At 39.9% G+C, this 21,376-nt stretch overlaps 1 protein-coding gene across 1 annotated transcript in view; it reads left to right on the top strand.

Moving 5' to 3' along the window:
- The window catches only part of TET3 (tet methylcytosine dioxygenase 3), a 105,138-nt gene that overhangs the window by 15,588 nt on the left and 68,174 nt on the right, over window positions 1–21,376 (top strand). Inside the window, exon 3 of the mRNA XM_063448668.1 lies at window positions 10,632–10,688. Within this exon, the coding sequence (XP_063304738.1) occupies window positions 10,632–10,688 (57 nt within the window). The remainder of the gene's footprint in view (window positions 1–10,631; window positions 10,689–21,376) is intronic.

Below are 21,376 nucleotides of genomic sequence, written 5' to 3'. Positions count from 1 at the left end.
TGCCGATTTACAGAACTATATGGAGCACTCACTTTGAGCGCTACATACAGCTCATCTGTCAGTCTGGGAACATTAAATATGGCTCTGGCTGACAGAGGGGAGCTCCAGGTAGGGACGATTGGTATCTGGGTCTACCCATTTCGAGCAGAGATTTAACTGCTCACACCAAAATGCAAAAACGTTCCATGAAATCCTAATGGTGTTAAAGTGCACCATTTTTAGGACTCCATAGAATGTCCTAGCGTCTTGAAGGGGTTAGTTACATTTGAAGATTTACTCCAGAAAAGTCTGCAATTAGAGAAGCACATATGCACAAACCATTTCCATTTGCCTGGTTCTCAAAAAGCTGAGTTTTCATGATCACTTTTTAGCCTTTAGAGCTTTTTCTACCATTTGATCACTTAGCCTTGGTTGTATACGGATCCCTCTTCTTATTTAGAAAATATGTAGGAATGGAAGCTAATTCAAAAGAGTTTCCAAAGTAACAGAATGGATCTCCGGTGTTAGATGACATTATAGCTCACAACTCCTATCAAAAAAAGATACTTGATGGAGGATTTACACCCGTTGCTCTGGCTGTCCATTATTTGGCATCTGTTGTATATTTTGGACAGACAATTATTATTAGGGATCGACCGATATTGATTTTTTTAGAGCCAATACCGATAATCTGTGAACTTTCAGGCTGATTGCCGATAACTTACCAATATTTTGTACATTTACCATTTTGAAAAATTAAACTATTTCTAAAGGTAAATGCACAAAATATACATGCCACACGTAGTGGATGCAGTGTGTTTAGACAGGGGAGCTGTGTGTGTAGTGGATGCAGTGTGTATTTGTGTAGTGTGTGTATATAATGAATGCAGAGTGTGTGTGTTTGTGTAGTGTGCGTAAAGTGAATGCAGTGTGTGTAGTGTGCGTAAAGGGAATGCAGTGTGTGTAGTGTGCGTAAAGGGAATGCAGTGTGTGTGTGTGTGTAGTGTGCGTAAAGTGAATGCAGTGTGTGTGTGTAGTGTGCGTAAAGGGAATGCAGTGTGTGTGTGTAGTGTGCGTAAAGTGAATCCAGAGTGTGTTTGTGTAGTGTGCGTAAAGTGAATCCAGAGTGTGTTTGTGTAGTGTGTATAGTGAATGCAGTGTGTGTGTGTGTAGTGTGTATAGTGAATGCAGTGTGTTTGTGTAGTGTGTTTGTGTAGTGTGTGTATAGTGAATGCAGTGTAGTGTTTTTTGGGGGTTTTTTTTTTTTTAGTCCCTCCTCCCTGCTTCTTACTTGGCCAGGGAGAGGGGATATGGCATTCCCTGGTAGTCCGGTGGCATGGACTGTGCAGTGAGGGCCCAGCAAGCGCTTACATCCCTTCAGCTCCCCTGTCTATCTCTCGCGAGCTGTGTGCCGCGCGGAGCGTTGCCATGGTAACCAGTGGCACTTCTCTGGCGGCTGCAGGACTTGCAAGATTTACACAGGGGAGCTGCTGGGAAAGTAAGTAAGCGCTTGCTGCGGGCCCCCTCTCCCCAAGGGCCCCCCCAAGTCCGCCAGGCTTGTAATGGGCCCAGCGGTCCTGGTATGTATTATCGGCAATATCGGTATCTCTATAGGCCGATACCGAAAATGCTGAATATCGGCCAATCCCTAATTATTATTATTATTATATGGTCATTTATTTAAAAAAAAATTTGTCCAATGCTTGATTTTTACACTACTGTTATCACTTAAATTAAAGGACCACTATAGTGCCAGGAAAACAAACTCGTTTTCCTGGCACTACATTGTCTTTAGGCGCCCCCCCCCCCCACCCTCAGGGTCCCACTCCCGCTGGGCTCCAGGGGGAGGAAGGGGTTCATCCCTTACCTTGCTGGGGACTCTCCTCCCTCTTCGACTGAATGCGCATGGGCGGCAGTCCATAGGAAAGCATTCTTAATGCTTTCCTATGGACGCTGGCGTCTTCTCACTGTGAAAATCACAGTGAGAAGCGCGGATGCGCCTCTAGCGGCTTTCAATGAGACTGCCACTAGAGGCTTGATTAACTCATATGTAAACATAGCAGTTTCTCTGAATCTGCTATGTTTACAGCAGGCAGGGTTAACACTAGATGGACCTGGCACCCAGACCACTTAATTGAGCTGAAGTGGTCTGGGTGCCTATAGTGGTCCTTTAAGTACAAGTTTATAGTATGTACACATCGTAGAAATATTGCCTTCGGGTTCTAATCTAAAATGATGATAGTTGTAATCCAACAGCTGGGACTTCCCGTTTTGGACTTTCATTTGAATATTATATCTGATGTGTATTACTTTCTGGATAGACTTGATTGGTCAGTTTATGGCCACCTCAGTCTTTATTTATTTATTTTGCTCTATTTTCTGCCAACAACTTATTATTTGACCATAAAGGAATTAATGCTATAATGGAACCTCTTATCACACTCCTGGCTATTTAATTTATAGACATAAAATATTCATTTTTTTTATTTTTATTTTTGGAGCCGCTTAAAGGAACACTATAGTCACCTAAATAACTTTAGCTAAATAAAGCAGTTTTAGTGTATAGATCATTCCCTGCAATTTCACTGCTCAATTTACTGTCATTTAGGAGTTAAATCACTTTGTTTCTGTTTATGCAGCCCTAGCCACACCTCCCCTGGCTATGATTGACAGAACCTGCATGAAAAAAAAAACTAGTTTCACTTTCAAACAGATGTAATTTACCTTAAATAATTGTATCTCAATCTCTAAATTTTAACTTTAATCACATACAGGAGGCTCTTGCAGGGTCTAGCAAGCTATCAACATAGCAGGGGATAAGAAAATCTTAATTAAACAGAACGTACAATAAAGAAAGCCTAAATAGGGCTCTCTTTACAGGAAGTGTTTATGGAAGGCTGTGCAAGTCACATGCAGGGAGGTGTGACTAGGGTTCATAAACAAAGGGATTTAACTCCTAAATGGCAGAGGATTGAGCAGTGAGGCTGCAGGGGCATGTTCTATACACCAAAACTGCTTCATTAAGCTAAAGTTGTTCAGGTGACTATAGTGTCCCTTTAAGTTAGATGTATGGCCTTGTCACTAAACACTGAATATGTTTCTAAACTACTGTTACCATGATTCTCTGGCCATTTCTTGCATTACACAAGTTCTGGGAGTCATGAGCGATCAACATCTGGATAGCTGGCATTTGCCAGCATGTGACAGTGGGTGGGCCTGGCAGCTTTGGAACAACACTATAAAATCTCTCTAGATCAGGGTTCTGAAACTCTAGAGTTCCACAACTTGTATAATGCAGTAGATGGCCAGAGAGTCATGGGAACAGTAATTCAGAATATATCTGGAAGGAGGGCAGAGTTTGAGATCCCTGTTCTAGACCAGGGGTAGGCAACCATTGCAACTAAAGATGTTGTGGACTAAATTTCCCATAATGCATTTACAGCAATGATGCTGTCAAAGTCTCACAAATGTAGTCCACAACATCTGGAGTGCAGAAGGGTGCCTTTCCCTGCTCTGACCCTTCTAAATGGACATTACTTGTAGCATATATCTGATAACACTGATAATGATAAAGCATTAAATGTTGAAAAAGCACCTGATGACTAAACTTCCAGAGCTTAAGTCATCGGTTTAATAAATGTACAATTTATTTGTCATTGACATTTTCAGTGCTGTTGATGCAAATATGCATTCTGACAAATCTTGCACTTGCTGTTTTGTCTGTTATTCTAATATGCCTACCATTACAGACCATTTGTAGACAATAGTTGAGTATTACTGGTCTCCCACAGCATTTTTTTTTAAAACAATTTTTATTGTACAATTAAGTTAAATATAAATGAATTAGAAGCACCTCATGAGAAACACGTTTTAAACTACTGTTCAACTTTAACATGTTTTCACACCATCAAGCAAATGCAAAAACCCAGTATAAGCCTAGTCACAGATCTTCTTTGGTATACTTGATTTAAGGTGGAGCATTTTCCCAATTGTACTACAATGTATTTCTTTGCCAGTCTTGTCATAAACGTAATATCCTCTACATCGCCTGGATCACAGTTAACACCTACTACCTATAGTTGAAGGTGATGGCTCTGCCTAAATTTGGGTACAAGAGGCAGGGAGACAGATGGACTCAGATTTGCATGATTCAAATACCTCCAGCTGTCTGCATTTGCTACATGAATATTAAATTGTAATTAGTTATACAATGGAAAAAAACAACCCCTTTCAGTCTGCGGTCCTTTGCTCAACACTCTGCAAGGCAAGCTTTCAGCCCCACTGCCTGTGAACACTTCTAATTTTGACGTTTTGCATACTCTGTGGACCACATTTAGTATTATGCGCTTTCATATGGATAGACAGACATAGGGCAAATTTGGTTAGCAGTTAATTGCAGCCCTTTCAATCTAGAACAATGGTTTTCCATCTTGATACAAATCTGAATGCTATAGTATTATAAGAAGGAAATGTACCCAATCCAGGAATTGTATTCTGAGTTTAAATCCTTGTTTTGGAATGTCGGTTAAAGTTACACTATAGCATTAGGAATACAAACATGGATTCCTAATGCTATAGTTTTTATCTAACTGTACTAATGTTTCCCTCGCTGTGTGAGCACTCAAAGGGTGAGTTTTACTTACCTTCAGTCCTAGCTGGGCTGGTCTCCATCCTGCTTGCACGCCTACTTACCTGAGATCACTGGGATCTATGATCTCAGCCAATGCATAGGAAAGCATTGAGAGGCTAGTGTGCATGCATGGCAAGGCGCTGCGCTACACCAATCAGATTTTCTCTGTGAGACCACCTGAGTTGTTGGAAGTCCCTGTAGTGGCTGTCAGAGTGACTGTCTCTAGAGGCATTTAAATCATTACAGAAAATTGGCAATATTTTACATGACAGTTCTAAAACTACATGGAAATGACACCCAGATCATTTTGAGATGAAGTGGTCTTGGTACCTATAAAGTTCCTTTAATTTTTTTTTTTCTATTTTTACTACACATAAATAGACTTAAGCCCGGGGCGGGGCCTGACAGCCGAGCCAAGAGGACGCACACCGCGACGGCTCCTGCATACTGGGGCAAAAAAGCGAGAATAAAACCCAGAAAAGTCATTAAATCAGCGACGAAAGGCCTCCTGGGGAAAAGAGTAACCGAGCGGCACACAATGATACCCTATAAGCGACACCTGCATCGGCGCACACCGACCACCCTGGAGAGGCCTACCAGCATGGCTGGCGCGGGAGAGACGGCCACTCTCCTGCCGCCGGATACGGCTGGAATCCTGCCCTGGAGCCCTCGTTCCCCCCCCTCTGGACCGGCGGGGGTTATCCCGGGCCACCCCCACACGATCCCCACATTAAGAGACGCCCAAGCGACAAGCTTACCGAGTTCGGAGGGCAACAGTGCAACTTCCAAAATGGCGGAAGGCTCACACAACGCAACCCTGTGCACAGCCTGGAAGGCCACAGAGCTACGACTCAACGGCATATTCAGCTCCTTTTGGGAGAAGCTGGAGGCGCTCCAGTGGCCCACAGAGCAGGAGCCCCCACTCGAAAATATCGCACGGGGCATGCCACGGAAAGCCCCAGAGCGTGTCACAGCATATCCACCGCACTACTCCTTCAGGCCGAGCAGACACAGGGGACGAGCCACCTCGAAAGCTGGGGCCTGGAGCCACACTGAAAGCGGGAGCAGCCACAAAAAACAAGCAACCAAAGCAAGGGGGTCAACTACAGTAAAGCGCCAAAAATCATCTCACCCACGCGCAGAGATCCAGCACGGACCCCGGACCGGCGCGGCCCAACGAGCAAGATTGCAAACGCAGAGCTCCAGGGGAACTAAACCGATGGCAGCAGTAGCCCACCCATACCGGCGCTACAACAGCCCACAAACGCCTATAAGGACCGGCACAAACCGACTTACCTGCTCGAGCAGGGGCCATACAGCACCGGCAAGCAATCCGGGGAACCCTGAAAGCGGCCAACGTCAACGCTGGTGGTCGAACACCTCCATGACATACTCGGACTGCACAGTTGAGATCCATCAGGCGCAGGGACCCCCCACGGAGGAGAACAAAGCTGCCACCTACCTCTTCACATGCCCTAAGAGCCTCCCGAGTCAGGGGATTGGCTGAGTCAGAGACTCTCTCAGGTTTGCGGACAGCGTTATTTAACTCTGACTCCGCCATGATACAGATGGACACCATCTTACCTGAACGCTTTACCATGCCGTAAGGACTAAACCGTATTCCAGCGGTCACTCTACCCAATATGCGCAGACTATGTGAGCTTATGTCTCTCACTACTATATGCCTATGACTGCAACACATTTAAATGCTAGTCAATGTAGCTCATTGATGTATATACTGCAGGTTGTTAACCCCATACATAATCCAATGAGCCTGATTATAACGCCTACAAAATGTACGCTAGCTTGGTAAATTAAGCATATACTTAACTACCTACTGACACAACAGAGCATTAACATGTCTAGAGAGGCTAGCGGAGTGACTCTATATGGAAGGCAAATCTTAGCACTGTCAGCCACTATATAGCTTATTGTTTGTCCATGCATAACTTATCAGGCAAGCAACAACACTGCAAAAGTATCTTGCTAGTTAAAAATCTACGATCTAACTACTTAAAACAATCTCACTGAAGCCTAACGACTTCTTAACTACAAATCTTAGCACACTTAATACTCACTACGAGCGTCCTATTAATTACTTACTAGTAGCATTTACTCTGCTGTAACCACTCTAGATGAACTGCTAACAAATGCTTGTGAATCTTAAAAGTTCTCAGGGACCCACCGTTTAGCAATGTCTGACAATCCTGATGCATAACTTAATCTATTGTTCTATTTCTATTTTTATCTTGTTTTAAGCGTTCAACATTCCTCTAAGCGACAGCGCATACAGTTGACCCCTCATGTTAATATATTAAAAATGTGCAAAGTACCTAAATACCCCAATGTTATTAATGTCATTAAAACGTGTGTGGAATGCCGTCGGGGTACCACACATTCACTGTTATACCTTCATGCACTACAAAAATAAAGAATTAAAAAAAAAAAAAAAAAATAGACTTAAGCCCTTTGGAAATTTGAATGATTGAACAAATTCTTGAAAAACTATGGGCATACTCTCATAAAGAGATGTCCTGTAGAGGTTCTCCCAATACTGTATACATTTGATTGCTGTCCACAGCCATAATTCCACCCCCTTAACCCTGCATGATGTACCTCTTACAACCACCCTCCTCTCCCTTCCATCTAGCAATGAAATGGAACAGCTGTATTATAACATTATGCATAGTATTTTTCATCATTCAAATAAATAAGAAACACAAAAATGAGTAACAGAGCCACTTGTAATATAACACAAAAAATGTTTTTGTTAATAAATTTTTGTGATGGGTTCTACTGCAAATATAAACTTTGTGTACAGACTACTTCAAGTGTATGTTCACTACCCATGACATCCTGAGAGCGTGGCTGAAATCTGCGCCAAATCATGTTAGACACCGGAGTGTTTGGCTTGGTTGACTTGGCTTTATGTCCTGCGATATGTGTGGATCTGAACATCTCCCACTAGTAGCATAGTTTATAAAGAGCAAGGACGGCTGTGATTGCAGACTGTTCCGATTCATTGGTTAAATTATCCATGATGTCGGACCTTCACTTCTACTTGTGGATGTGCTGTGTTAGAACAGCAGCCATCTATGATTCTCTCCGAATAGGCTGTAGCCGCTGTCGTTGGCAATATGAAACACCTGTAATGGAATAGCCGCGACTATGAAATCATGTCTTCAAACGCTCTATTACAGTCTGTGCATGGATATATCATTGTACGGGTATACATATTTGAAGTATATAGGTGTGAAAGATTGGCTAAATCTGTGTGTTGTGTTGACTATTTAGATGTGAGATTTTGTCTGGTCTATAAATGTTACAGGTTGTGTGTGTATATGTATGTATGTTATTTTATACATATGATTGATGATAGTCTGGCACTCTGGCCAAATAATCAAACAATCAATGCACAGCGCAGAAAATATATATTCTAATAATCCTCTTTCTTATTCTTACTTTAAAATGATGCATTTTAGCATGACATTTTAAGCTTTAGTTATATGCCTGTTTTTCTCTCATTCTGTTTTTTACATCATATGTCATTATATGTCATTATATGACAAAATATTATTACAAATAATGTTCCCAATTACCATGTGATATATAATGTGGATTACGATCAAACTGAGTTATTCCTAGAATATTATGTCCATGGTACAAATAAGTAAGGCATGTCTGCTACTAAGGATTAGGGGTGACAAAACAATTGCCCTGTGTGACTTTTGTATGGCTAATTATGTAATTCTAGATGTATAGAGAGTCTCATTAGTAGACCACCAATAAACTGTGCTTTTAACATCAATCTGTGTAGAGTGTGTGATGTCTCTTAACATGTTAATGACCATTAAGTCTAGGGTTCCAGATATAGTGACCTTAATAAAGATTGATAATTTGTAAGATACTGTTTATTTAGAGCAAGGAATCAATAGATATGTAGTAGCAGTGAGTATACTAGAGTACTACAGCAAATACACTTCATGTTTCATACGGTATTAGGAGTTAATGAATATCCTCCAATGGCACTAATGCTTTGTTCTGCCAACCCATGCTCTTCAACTCCACAGAGAGCAGACTTTTTAATAAACTTTGGTATTCTGTTAAAATAAATAATACAATCATTTTCAGGAACTGTAAAATACATGTCAGAAGAATGTGCCAGCATGATAAATATTCAAAATGACACCTCCCTCTATCTCGCAATACTAAAACCTTTTAAAGACCTAGCTCTTCCTGGTATTGCTGGTAGTCCGTGCGCTGTGTGTTCATTACAGCCTCGGCTCCTTTAAGTTAAAGCAGCGCACAATTCAGACGCACTAAGCGTCACACTAGAGTTCCATTTTAGGACATTTTTTATTTAATTTTTTTCCCTCATAGTTCATTTTAGGTCATCAGGACCTTTTTCCCCCCACCTCCTCTCGCTGTCAGTGCTACATTGTAAAAAACCCGGCCGGTATAAAGCGGATTGTCACTGGGATTCTTTAATATGTTATGGATCCAAATATATGTGTATTTCTTTCCTTTAAGTGTTGTAGAGAGGAAGTAAAACGAAGGGTGGGAGATTATCTATTTCTTGTCTAACACACGCAGAACATCCTCCTAAGAAAGGCTTTCCTGTTATGTTAATCTTGTTTAACCATGCCGTTGCCAGGTTGGTCAGCTACGGCAACCCACGTGTTAAAACTTCCGCTTTTAAAGTGCCTGTTTTGACAGAGTGCCATTTAAAGTGTTGAAACCACACCCTCTACCGTTAACCTTTTGTTAGCAATAAGCTGTCCCGTGTAGTAGGTCATGGTGGCGTGGAAACGGTTTGAAACATGATAATGTTGATTCATGTTTTATTTATTCATACCACATTTGAAAACTTCTAATTTATAAGTCTTGTGCGTTTGGGTGTTTGTGGGGGGGGGGGGGGGGTGTACGTGTGTGTGTGTATATATATTATAAAGGGGGAGGTTTAACAATAAATGAGACAATTACAAAATGTTACAGAAACAATAGATTAAGGACCTTGCTCGAAAAAGCTTATTATATAACGTTTTTTTCCCCCAATTCTTTGGAATCTGTCTACCTTTACGCTTACATATGTACAGTAAACTGTCCTGTACTATATGTACAGATAACTTTTCTTTGCCACTCCAGCTATTGGGTTATGGTGCATGCACAATCATCCTTGTGGTTTGGTAAACATTTCTTGAAATGCAGTCAAACCAGTTGCCTTGCAATGGGTTAGCTGTCAGTATTGTAAATCCTGTCTATCTGGACATACAAAAACTAAGAATATATTTAAAGAAAAGCTTCTACAACTAACTATACACTTCCTTCAATCCTTCTAATCCAGTCCGCAGATTCCGACAGCTGCTGATGGCTGGGAGAGAAACCACATGGTCTGCCCTGCCTGTTAAGAAAGATCTAAAAAAAAAAAAAAAAAAAGCAGCATTACAGCACCCAGCCCCCACCCTCCCTGTGCCTTGGTCTTCCTACTACTGCAAGTGTGTGTGTATAGGGAGGGGGGGGGGATGTCACATATCATGTGCTGGGGGTAGGAAAGGAGAGAGGTATTAAGAACTCAGCCTTTATGATAATGATCCCAGCGTCTGGCAGAAAAGAGGGAGTGAGAGAGAACTAAAGAGGGAGGGAGGTTAAAAAAAAAAAAAAAACCCAATGCACCAGTGTCTTTATAGGAGCAGACCTAAAATGGCTGCTTGTAATCAACTGTGTTTAGAATTTTGAAGCCAGATCCTTTAAACAAAAGGTTATTGTTCGATCTGTCTACTATCAAACCTTCCTGGGTTTCCTAGGGTTTTTGGTTTTCAAAGATTGGGTGCTTGTGCTATTTTAATTATCTACTAGTGTTCTGTCTTAAATACCCCCCTCCACCCCCAGGCCAGTGTGTGAATACACACGGGACATCTCGTCCATTTCCCTGCTCTTTTTTGATGTTGTATGTTGAACTCAGAAGCTTGAATTTGCTTTTACATTTTTTTTTTTTTTTTTTCTTCATGTTCTTTCACTGCAGGTTATAAATAAGGAGAGCACCGATATACAGACAAAAGAACAATTGCACAGTGTTAAGGTAGGTGCAGATTAACCATTTCATAGTAGGTCACTCAAGCAGATGATTATTATCATTATTATTATTATTACTATGACTAAGAATAATAAGACCGAGATAGAAAAGGTAATATTTACCACATCAAAGTAATTTTCAACGCAGATTGATGTTTAATCAATGGCATCATTAATTAATCAAAGGCTTTAAAAACCACTGAGGAAAAGGCTTTCTGTAAATACAAATGTTAATTTTCTTCCAGTTCAACCAAACCTATGTTCCTTTTTGCTTCCGGTAGAAGTAGCAGTAATAATAATAATGACATGGTTTAAAACAATATTCCTAAATCTTTGGGTATTTATTTGTAAGGTACAGTACGTTGGGTAATGTAAGGGTTAATTATAATATTGAAATATGTCTTTATGGTTTTGTGTGCAGGGGCATTTGTAATGAAGGTTTTTGATTTGTATTGAAATAGCTATATTCCACTTTGTTGTTGTTTTTTGGCAAAGGAAGGAAATGAGTGTTGGTGTTTTCTGCTGTGACTGCACCAAGGGGATGGGAGGACAGTCTTTCCTCAGCCATGCCACTGCTGTGTCTGTCTGTCACAGGCGTGTTCGCCTTTGCTTGCAACACCCATACTCTATTTTAATACATAAGGAACTTTAATAATTTTAAATATCAATGTCAATATTCACAAAGACAAAAGAGGAACACCCCTTTGTGTCCATAATGCAATGCTCAGTCCCACTACTGACACCATTTTGTTTAATGTGTTGTTGAACCTTTTTCATTAGCCCCTTAAACAGTTTAATAACAATTTTATACATTTTCCCAATAAATATTACCTGTGGAGAGCAGATGTCATCTGTGTTTAACTCTTACCTATTAACCTCATCAGGGCATTATCACATTAAAAATGGATTTGCTTAACCCTGGTTACAAATTGGTTTTATTATTTATTACTGGAGTATCCCGTTGTTTGAACTTGATTGACTGTGATCTTTAAAAAAAACAAAAAAAATTTGATCAAAATAACTTGAGCTACAACCAGGCAACTGAAAGATTTTAGAAAACAGATTAAAACATGAAATAAACTGTGTGCGTGCATGTGGGCATTTTACTACATGTGTAAATGTGTTTCTGCATGCACACACATTTGCCAAATCTTTCAGGCATCAAGCCATTTGCATTGAAACAACAAATGTTGATGTTTCCCTCAATGGCTTTTTAACACAAAAGAATACATTTTTAAGTTTGACCCAAGTGCACATCCATATGTGGTGTATATTGTGAAAAACGTGTAAGCACTTGTTGTTAGATAGGAAATATGCAAGTACAAATGTCTTGTTGAAATATGCCTTATGTTGGTTATGCACGGTTGTGCACGTCTGTTAAGTGTGTAAGCACGTGTACTTGAAAATGGTGTGTATGTATATAAACACAAGCACGTGGTTGGCAATGAGTGTTTGGCCTATGTAATTGTATCCTTTCCCTATATTTAGCAACCATGCTCCAGAAACCTGTAGCCAGTCAGTTCTTAAAACTAGTGATCCGACTTGAAATGTTGCTGCGCTAGCTGTTGAGCTGCATTGGGTTAATAGATTATATCTGAGCCAAGAACCTGCAACGAAACCGTAATCTGGTTAAAAATAGCTCTTTGGATACCTATTTGCTTCTTTTCCGTTGTGTGCAAAAACCACGGCCTCGTTTTCTTTCTAGGAAATATCTCTTCACCGCCCCTCTCCTGGCAGGCAGATCACGCTCTCCCTGTCTCTGGCGAAGTCACAGATCCCTGTGTCACATGATAACTTAGTTTACAAACATTGAATCATTTGCACGTCACATCCGAGGGGGACATGCAGTTCCCGCCAGCAGTGATTTTACTACAAAAAAAAATAAAAAAAAATTGCAGCACTATTAGGCGTTGTTTGCTAAGAAATAAAAGAAAAATAGCAATGTTCTGCAAACCGATGTCAAATACCAATCATCCAAATACGGCAGCAAGGGAGAATAACCACCATTAGCCTTGCGAGTAAAAGAAACGAGTGGCTTGGTTTGCAAAGGTGTTGTTAAGATCTGCTGTTGCCAAACCTTGTATAAATTACCAGCAACGTGTAGGTTTGTTTAACCAGCTTTAAAAATGTGGAATTAAAATAAAGCAAAGTTTCTTAATCTATCCCAGTGATCATATGTTCAGTCTCCATACTATAGTTGCCTTTAACTACTAGTTATGAATTATGTTATATTTTTACCTGTTAGAAGTGCCTGGAAGAAGGAGAGAGCTATATAATAACCTAGAAACCTCAAATATTTGTGCTGTTACTAGTATGCCAGCCTTTAGAATCCAGACATTCAAAGTGTTCTAAGGAATACTGATCAAGGTCATTCTGTGCGAACAAGTAGACTGGATTTGTTAGTAAATCATGAAAACCAATTGAAAGTCTGTGAACATTACACCAAAATAGAATATATTTTGCCTTGATAAATCACCCCCGTGAAACAAAGACAATTTCAGCACTCAACCAAGGTATTGTGAATAAAAGTGTCTCACATATGATCTTTCCAAAAAAGAATAAACTCACAGGTCTGCTTATGGTGAAACGCAGTGTTGAAAGGTTTATTCCACAAACAAATTACATTATAGTGTCTAATCGGTGTTTAGAACCCCCACGGGTCTTTAGCAATCTTGATAAAGGCCCGTGGGAGGTCAAAACATTGATTACACACCGTAAAGTAATTTTTTTTTGCAAAGTAAACCCTCCGACAGCCCTAGCCACACCGCCCCGGCTGCACAGCCTGCATGAAAACCAAATGGTTTCATTTTTAACCAGATGTAACTTACTTTAAAGGTTTTTATCTCCTTCTCTGTAAATTGAACTTTAATTACATACAGGAGGTCCCTGCAGGGTCTAGCAAGCCATTAACCGAGCAGGAGATAAGACATTCTAAATTAAACAGAACTTACAATAAAGGAAGTGTAGACATTAGATTACTATTTACAGGAAGTGTTTAGAGAGGCTGTGTAAGTGACACGCAGGGAGGTGTGACTAGGGCTGCATAAACAAATTGATTTAACTCCTAAATGGCAGAGAATTAAGGAATGAGACAGCAGAGGCATGATGTATACTGCTTCCTAAGTTGTTTAGGTGACTATAGTGTCCTTTTAAACATTTCAACAATATTGCCCTAAATTAGGATAATTCTACACCCATGATTCTTTCCAGGGCCCCAATTGTCGTTTATTGGCGGGGTTTTTTAATGTGAGTTTGCTGTTATGAAGAGTGTATTCGAATGGTTTGTAAATACAAAATAGATGGTCTGCCTCTAATCATATTAGACTCACACATTTCCTCTTGATAGTAGTTTCCAGTGCAGACGAACAGTCACAGCCTTCAGTTGCCCAAATGCCTCTCTATTAAAAACCTCTGCAGCACTGTTCTACATACAAAAACTATACAAAATTATATAAATACAAGTCTTCCATATGAAGTGTGAATTGCATGTGAATGTGGCCTTTCAATATTTGCATTGATGACCAGCTTCACCTCCAAACTCAATGCAATATATGTGCAGCCATTATATAGATTATCTCAAGAAAGTGTTGTCCATTTCACACTTTTTGGACCTAGAAGAATTAATAGGTCAGACCTATTGGCTTCAACAGACACATTCATTATCCCTCTTTGCAGATATACAGAGAAAGTTTGCAGTGGATGACATTGTAAGTTAACAGATTTTAGTGCCATACATTTACTGAAGCTTATTATCCCCTCCCCAATCCCTACCTGCAAGGTGTGGTAGTCGCCATGCCTCCAGGGCTTGGCAAACCTAGCAACCGTCACGCTGACGATTTTTGTCTCCTGCAATGAGCGAGTCTGAACAGCACAGTGTCAGCACATCCTATGAAAGCAGCCCTGCTAACATACACTAAAAATGTTTATAACAAAACATTTTAATGTAGCGATGCCTAGACACATGCCTGGGAACACTCAGGGGGCAGCGAGATGCAAACTACGAGCATTCTAGGTTGACTGACACACAGAAAGAGGCAGCAACACCTTAGCTGCTCAACATAGACCGGCAAAAACATGCTCAAACCTTGCATAATAAATAGACTTTTAAAATAACACAAGTTGTACTTTTGCATTTTATTTAAACTCCAGATTTGTATTTGTCTACGAAAGAATTGTGAAGAAAAATCTGTTTTCCACTCAGTTTCTATCTTCCCATTATTTTGCACTCACATTGAATATTAGTCTTTGTAATACAATGTGCTGTTTAGCAAACAATGATTATTTACTATCCCATAGTGAGGAAATGCCTATATTGTTTTCAAATACAAAAAGATAAGTCCTGCGCTCACTCCCATCACTCCTTGGCAGCAGCAACGACCACAGTACACATCAGCCGCAATACATACATTAAAAACAAAAGAAAAAGTTACCTGCGCTCTCTCCTAAATCCCTATGTATATTTAAACAAATGGAGGTAATTTAGTTACTCCAATGGCCATTGGAAGGAATGCCCGCCTGCCAACATCAAGGCAGAGACCCCCTTAGGTGGGTCCTAAACTGACCTTTCACCCTGCTTCCTTGAGCTTCTGGCAAAGATATCTCTGAGACAGGGAGGGGTATTTTTTTTTATATACACCTCTATATACGTATTAACCCTAAATAGCATGGGTGGCAGCATTGTAACAAAGCTGTGTGATACAAAAAGTGAATACAAATACAAAAAGATAAGTCCTGCGCTCCCTCCCATCACTCCTGGGCGGCAGCAATGACCACAGTATACATCACTTTTTCTTTTGTTTTTATAACTGCATGTATTGTGGTACTTTTTCTTTTGTTTTTACTGTATGTATTGCGGCTGATGTGTACTGTGGTCTTTGCTGCCGCCCAGGAGTGATGGGAGTGAGCGCAGGACATATCTTTTTGTATTTGTATTCACTTTTTGTATCACACAGCTTTGTTACAATGCTGCCGCCCATCCCATGTGTTCTCTATTAAGGGTTAATAAGTATATAGGGGTGTATATAAAAAATACCTCTCTCTGTCTCATAAGAGATATCTTTGCCAGAAGCTCAGGGAAGCAGGGTGAAAGGTCAGTGTAGGACCCACCTAAGGGGGTCTGTCTTGACGTTGGCAGGCGGGCATTCCTTCCAATGGCCATTGGAGTACCTAAATGACCTCCATTTGTTTAAATATACTTTTTTTTTTTTTTTTTTTTACACTATATTTTTTTTTAAATATCCTCTTATTCCACACATACATCTCCTTTAATCTTGAAAAAGCCACCATCAGAGTCCCTCCAGGAGAAGGCAGGACCTCCTAAAATATCAGTTTGTTTTACAGCGCATACACTTCCCAGACTGGGAAGTGTCTTGTCTGTACCAATTCATGTTCTTTGATCCTGCATGTCTTCTAGCTCGTATTGACTACTTCTGACACTCGAGCTGCTGTGGATTATAACTCCTATGATTACATGGCACAGACTGCAAGAGCATCACAGATGTTTACAGCCTGCATTGCAGAACTGTCAGGGCATGTGTAATAGTTATCAAGTTTTGCAACTGTGATTAGATTTGTATAGGAAGAGCCGGAATTGACTATCATCAACCTTCTCTTGCTGGAATAGATTATTACTATTATTATAGCCTATTCAACAGTGCTGTACTTTGGATGAACACAGTCTCCAAGTATTTGATGATCAACACTTTTAGGTATATGCCGAGGTGAGATGACACATTTTACCAAACTCAGCCTGAAATGAATGCAGATTTTCAGCCACAACATAGATTGTCCTTAACGTGACCCGCTTTAGTCGTTCCAAGGTTCCGCCTCTACGTAACCCTTTTTGTACAAGATGACTGTGCAAGACTATACTCTCCTCTACAGATCAAGGAAATGTTCATAGGCACATCTATCTAGCTGCATTGTTCGTTAGTTGAAATTTGTATATAGCTGGCATATATTCATAGAAACTTTAGCAAACGTGTACCTACCAGGCTATATCTACTAAAGAACAATCAGTCTTGATCAGCTGTGCATTTCAGATATATCACAATAGGACAGTGTGCCCTGAATACTCTTGTTTTGCCTGGATGTGTGTTTTTATCAGGTACACTTTAACTTATGATAAGTAATTTATTAAAACATTCCTCAGACTATTCCCTGTATTTTATTTCCTTGGACTGGTACTACTCTCACACACTGCTGTACACAATATACATAGAATATGTAAAACTTTTTATATAACACTTTTTTTCTTGCATTTTCTGAAATATGCAAGATTGTTTAAAAGCCACTTAATAATCCCGGCAGCAGTGATTCTTAAAAAGAGTGGGATTTCCCCTATAAATGAGGACTTCTTGTGTTTTTGCTGATGCGCTCATCTGTGTTCCTCAAAAGTACAAATATGCATTGTTTACAAAATAAAAATATATTAAAAACAACTTTAAGCACAGTAATTCAAGGAATATAGAAAGGAGAAACTTCAGATCGGATGTTAGAGCTGCCTCCCCTCATCTAATACTACTGGAGTGCTGAACCACCGTATAGACTCTGGTATATTTAGGGCATCGTGGGGAGGTAGTCAATACACACTTTCCCCCCTCTCCATTGCTGCTTATTTACCTTACCCCATTCCCCCTACTCCCCAGAACATACCACCAAGTATGAGAAGGTCCTGGTGTTCATGCAAGAGTATGGGTGTGCTTTTTGTAGGCATCACTCATATTATTTATTTATATACCACAAACTGTTAACACAGTACAGTACTTTTTATAATTAAACAATGGGGATATTTAACAAGAAGTAATTAACACGCACAAATAATGTTGACAGACATGAAAATGCCCTACTCAAGCTTGCAACCTTCCTCCCTAATACCACATTCTTCAGTGCTATGGAAAGAATGGACATGTGATATCATATCCTTGCCCCCACTGCATGCAACTTGGTGCATGCTGGGTAGTAACAGAAAAGAGCACAATGCTGCCTGGAGCCAAGTCTCTATTATAGACCACCAAAAAGTGTCAAAATGGTTCAGTGCTCCCCTTTCTCACTCTTGCTCTTGGACACAACTGCCTCCCTTGTGATTGCTATTATGTCTGAACTGCAAGTTTATCTCCAAGAGAGCAGCAACACATTTAATAGACATAATGGTACACTTTGTTTGTGCTAGGGCTACACACTTAGAATTAACAGAAACAAATGCCAACTTTCCGTTTTTAAGGGGACATATCTCTTTGCCATTTATTCTTTTATGCACATGGCATTCTGTATGGAGCTACACAGAGTAAATGGGCACTCTAAGGATCATAACCACTACACCTAATTGTGGTTATTGTGCTAAAATTGTGAGGCCATCCCTCTGATTTCTTTCAATCCTGGCTCCACGGAACAAGTCACCTCCTTTTCCTGCAGCCTTATGATCACTTTCCCATGATTACATTCGCATTTGTCTAAATTTGTACAGCCATGGGTTTGACAGAAAACCGGAGGATGCCATGCCAGTGCATTTTACATTTGCTAGAGGAGTGATTGCTAAAACAGAGCGTAGAACTACCTGAAGCAGATTCCCTGCTCTACAGTGATTCAATTTTTAAATACCATATTTTTTTGTGTATAAGACTCCCCCATGTATAAGACGACCCCTATTTTTTGAGCCCAAAATTAAGAAATAGATATTTTAAACATCTATAGCACTGAAGTCCAGTTTGGGTGATCAGGATACCCCAGAAGTTCCGGTCCCCCTCACACTCCAATAGGCCACTCCCTGAGGTCCGGCCATGTCCGGACACTGGTTCCTTGGACCGCCATGCTGCTGTTTGCAGCAACGATGCCCTCTGCCTGCGGGGGTGGTGGGGTGGATCCATGGGCAGATGAATGCCCTAATTTGGTGTCAAAGCAATCAAAAAACAGTTTGACACAGAGAGAGCCACTAAACTTCATGCACCATGACCTCTCTAATGAGATAAAATAGTTATGGAACGTTGAGTGTCCCTTTTAATGTTGGTTCGGTTTCAGATGGTTTAAGCAGTACATTATACATTGTTTTGCATGTTGAAAGCATTCATTAATTGTGCCACAATAGCATATGCAAGACTGGTGATATTACAGCGTTTAACAATACTAACTTTAAATGCTAGCCAATACAGTTTAGGTGTTGATAGTCTGAGTGTGTGTTATGGTTTTTTTTTTTTGGAGATAGCATTGCAAAGTTTTAGGTGCTTTCCACAAAGTCCTTTCTAATAATAATGATGGGTTTGAACCACTGATCTTATGTGTGTGTGGCTGGTTCACTACCTGTTGTGCTACAGGCTAAGGTGTTTTCTTTCCTTTTGAGTGTAGATACCTGTATGTGATCATCATTACCTGACAAAGGAATAGCTTATATCAGTGTTCAGAAATATTCTGAATCATTCAGTAAAATGAGAATTGCAAGCAATTTCAAGTGAATTAAAAGAAAATTCAACTATTAGGAACGAATCACGAAATTAAATAATCTCCAGATCATTATTATTTTCAGTTTAGCTATGTTGGAATTACATTTGGAATTCCCTTTAAATTCCCCTCAATTCTAGGTGAATAACACTGAATTTTTTTATTCATTTATTTTAAATTGCATCTTTAATTTTCATTTTTAACTTAATGTTTAATTTAAAAGCCCTAAAAGTTATACTGGCAGAGAAAGTAGTACCATGGATGCAAATGCACACTTCTACAACAGCAACTTGTTCCCATGTTCGTATCACTTGTTTGTGGTTTGTTTTTTTTCCTACCCCAGTATATCAGCTGGTTTCTAATACTGGAGGACATACACAAAGGTAGGAGATTTGCAGTTGCTAGCAGCATAGATAGACCTGCCCAACCGGTCTGTGCTTACAGGTGTGGTTCTTGAGGCAAGTGAGAGTTGGGTGCAGCTTTTTTTTTCTTTTCTTTTTCTATCTCTTCTCCTTCCCTTTAAAGAGATATGAGTGAAGGCTGAGGATACACAAATCTAACTAAAGCGTTCAAAGTTGACGTCTGGATGAGTTTCTAAAGATAATCTGGAGCGCTTGGACTGGTGGGTTGGCCAGGTAAGATGGCAAGGTGTGGTTGTAGGCGTGGCACACAGACTGGACAGTCAAATTATGGTTGACATGATAAGAGCAATTCTACTGTTTTTTACTTTGACATGTAGGATTTATTAAAGTTTTGGAAAATGTCAACATATTGAGAGATAATCTAGTCTATGTACAAATTACCCATAGGTGGCATAAATGAAGGATGATGTCGGTGCAGGTTGGATGTCGTTGCGTGTGATTTTTAATTTGTGCATTTCATTGGCTAAATTATCAAAGGGGAGCAGTTGATTTGAATTCTATTACCCTCTATACCTGCTGCATATGTTTCTGTATGATAGTGTATTTTTGCATTTTTTTTTTTTTATCTAGCTTTAATTTTTCAAGAATAGTTGTGTGTATTATTGTGAAATTAAATAATGAATATATTTCTCCCTGTATAAAACTTGTCACCAAATAAACCCCAAGTTGTGGTAAAGGAGACTTACAATTTAACACAGATTTTAGTATTTGGGAATGGTAGTCTTTTTATAAAATTTGGCACACTTGACTTTTCAACCATGTTGGGCACTGCAGAAATGCAAATGTTGGACCACCAACCACTGCACTGAGAATAACTGAATTAGAATTGTTAAATATTGCTGTCGGAAACTCATTCACATAGGATGAATTAATTTCAAATCAATTTTAATAATTTTGCAAGTCAATTTAATTAAGTAACATTTTGACTTCAATGTCTACAAAACAATCCTCCTTTTCTAGCTATGTCATGTCCAAACAACGTATACTCATTAGATTGAGCATCAGAGTTTATCTATACATTGTGCTAGCAGTTTTGCTAGCAAATGTATAGGTTAGAAGAAAAAACTATTTAAAAATGTTGTTTTTCTCCCAGCTGTCAGTCAATGCCTTGACGTGCCAAGGGAGAGCAGAAAAAACCTTCCACAGGAGGTCCCTCTGCTTGCGCATGCGCTGTGGTTGCTATGGAAGTTCCCTAACTGGCGCTTCTAGTGCCGACTAGAGAGTATAGGAACAAGTGACATGACGTCACGCTGTTCTGACGCTGGCAGCAAGCCAGCGTGCCATCGTCACTGACGAGATTTCAAATCATAGACGACTTTGTGCATGTATTCTACTATATGGGAGCGATTTCAGGTAAGTTGTTTTTTCATAGCACTTTAAGCTTTGCTTTCTGGTATTTCAAAAGATTTAATGGATCAATAAAAAAATGTAACCAAATGGTCTCTTTATTGTCAAAAGAATTCTGGGAAATACAGTTTATTTAGTGGGTCAAGGTTGATCAACATGCTATATAACCCTTTGTGCTTGTAGTTCGTTCTTAGGCTATGTGGTCAAATGTATATGGACAACATACTACTTGTGGAGTTCAGGAGTTTTAACCTCATAGTTTCTCCATAGACAAACACTGGCAGTACCATATGTTGTCGTGAAGAGCTCAGTTACTTTAAATCTTGCACTGTCATAGGATGCCACCTTTGCCACAAGTCAATTCATGACATTTCTGCCCTATTAGATCTTCCACAATTTTCTGTAAGGTCTATTTTTTATAAGTTGAAGCACTTCAGGAGCACCAAAAACCCAGCACACTCAAAATGAGGGCGACGAGTGCTAAAGGTTCATA

This window comes from Pelobates fuscus, chromosome 3, assembly GCF_036172605.1.
Source record: "Pelobates fuscus isolate aPelFus1 chromosome 3, aPelFus1.pri, whole genome shotgun sequence".
Lineage (NCBI taxonomy): Eukaryota > Metazoa > Chordata > Amphibia > Anura > Pelobatidae > Pelobates > Pelobates fuscus.
Note: the sequence above shows the minus strand (reverse complement) of the source record. Positions and strands in the feature narration are given on the sequence as shown.